The 2,037-nt window shown below is 48.3% G+C and overlaps 1 protein-coding gene across 1 annotated transcript in view; it reads right to left on the reverse strand.

The window, feature by feature from the left end:
- The window catches only part of LOC107727395 (high affinity cAMP-specific and IBMX-insensitive 3',5'-cyclic phosphodiesterase 8B-like), a 22,252-nt gene that overhangs the window by 2,666 nt on the left and 17,549 nt on the right, over window positions 1-2,037 (reverse strand). Inside the window, exons 5-7 of the mRNA XM_016537256.1 lie at window positions 1,287-1,551; window positions 708-925; window positions 225-357 (exon numbers count right to left, since the gene is read on the reverse strand). Of these exons, the coding sequence (XP_016392742.1) occupies window positions 225-357; window positions 708-925; window positions 1,287-1,551 (616 nt within the window). The remainder of the gene's footprint in view (window positions 1-224; window positions 358-707; window positions 926-1,286; window positions 1,552-2,037) is intronic.

Raw genomic sequence — 2,037 nt, forward strand, 5'->3', positions numbered from 1 at the left:
GTGCGAGCTCCGCAGCAGACTTCTACCCGACAGCCAAAGCGGCATTACGTCACGAAAATACGGACTCCGAGGAAGACCACGAGGGTTTAGGGTGCCATTAGGGACAGGGCCTGTGTGTGTGTGTGTGTGTGTGTGTGTGAGTTAGTGTGAGGTGTGTGTGTGTGAGGTGTGTGTGTGTGTGTGTGTGAGGTGTGTGTGTGTGTGTGTGTGTGTGTGATTCTCACCCCGTTCTCCTCCAGTGTTGCCAGCGGTTTGTTGATGCTGTTGACAAACTTGTTGACGTGTTCGAAGTGTTTGGTCATCTCAGTGGCGAGGACCATGTCTATGACGGCCTGCCGGAGCGTTCGGTATTCGTTCCTGTGAGAGAGAGAGCGGCGTCAGCGGGGGTGTGTGTGACCCTGTGTCAGAACAGGGTCTGAAATGCTTTGAGATCCGATCAGTGAGTCCACATTCACCATCAGAGACGCATGAGATCACATCATACTGAAAATACACACACACACACACACACACACGCGTCCTGAACCTGCTCACCTGTCAATCAACCACTGCACTAAAACAAGAGGAAAGTTCAGAACATCTGCAGTGACGGACATCAACAAGTAATCAACGCTCCGTTTATAGAGCGCAACAGCGAATCACAGCGTTTGCAAAACAGGGACAAGGCCGTCCATAACATCTTCACTGAGGGAATGAATAGCGTGTACCTCTCTATGTTCTTGAAGATGTTGCACTTGTCGTCTCGCGTGGTGATCTGGAAGGCCAGCGCAGCGTGGTGACTCTCCAGCACGGCTGTGTCGTTGTACAGTATGGCTAGTTCACTTCCTGCGTTACACAGGAAGGAGTTTGTACGTCCAGGGTGATCGACATCATGCACGGCAGCCGCGATCAGAGCCGCCACCTCGTCTATGGGGTCCAGACTTTGCTGAGAAAGAGACACAGGGAAACATATGAAGCTGCAGTAACACTGAGCTGTGGTCCCTGCGCTAACACCATCACGACTGCATGCCATCTTTCATTAGCATATGCTGACCATCACTGCTACTGCTAGTCAAACTGTGTCAAATAACTGTGAATCACGTGACTTCAGCGGAGTCTGTTCTGTGCGGTGTAAGAAATGTTCACAAGCCGCATGCAAAAATAAATAATTTGTTTTTAACAGGACATAAACAGCAACATGAAGTGAGGATCAGCCAAACCCGTTCACAAAGCAGGTTCTAAGTGAAGCGGATCATGTTTTTGTATCTTGATGACACAAAGAGTTAGCGAGTGCTGTGTGTGTTCACCTTGACGCGCTCCTTGCGCAGGAAGTATGCGGTGGCGTGGAGCACGTCTGCGGCGTGTGTGGAGTTGTGGTAGGAGTTGCTGGAGTGATAATTGGTCTCAATGATCTGCAGCCAGGAGCGCAGCGTCGCCTCCGGACAGCTCAGGAACTCACAGACACCGAACCGAGAGAAGATCTTCAGACCCAGATACGTTAAAGGCCTGGAAATAAACACCGTGAGGCTTGAGGACCAGCTGCTCACCTGACCGTCACACACACACACACACCTGTACAGAATCTACACCAACACTACATGAGTGTGTTTAGATGCAGTAAACCATCATCAGAAGTGAGCTGACTGGAAAAATCCACGACCAACCAAAACAAACCAGTAAACAAAGTACATAATGTTCACATTATCTCGTGTGTTTTGTGTTTTCTGTAGACTGTGTGTGTGTGTGTGTGTGAGTGTGAGTACGTGCGTGCGTGTGTGATTATCTAAATGCAGAAATGTTAATCCATGCGTTCATGACCTCAATGTTAGATTATTGTAAAGTTTGGGTGGTTGTTCTGCACGCTTAATAAACAAACTCCAGCTGGTCCAAAATGCAGCAGCTAGAGTTCTGGAGAACCAGGAAGTATGACCATATTAGCCCGGTTCTGTCAACACTGCACTGGCTACCTATTAAACATCGTATAGATTTTAAAATCTTGCTAATTACTTATAAAGCCCTCAATGGTTTAGCACCTCAGTATTTGAACGAGCTCTTATT

Source organism: Sinocyclocheilus rhinocerous, unplaced genomic scaffold (genome assembly GCF_001515625.1).
Source record: "Sinocyclocheilus rhinocerous isolate Xijiao unplaced genomic scaffold, SAMN03320098_v1.1 scaffold4111, whole genome shotgun sequence".
Classification (NCBI taxonomy): Eukaryota; Metazoa; Chordata; class Actinopteri; order Cypriniformes; family Cyprinidae; genus Sinocyclocheilus; species Sinocyclocheilus rhinocerous.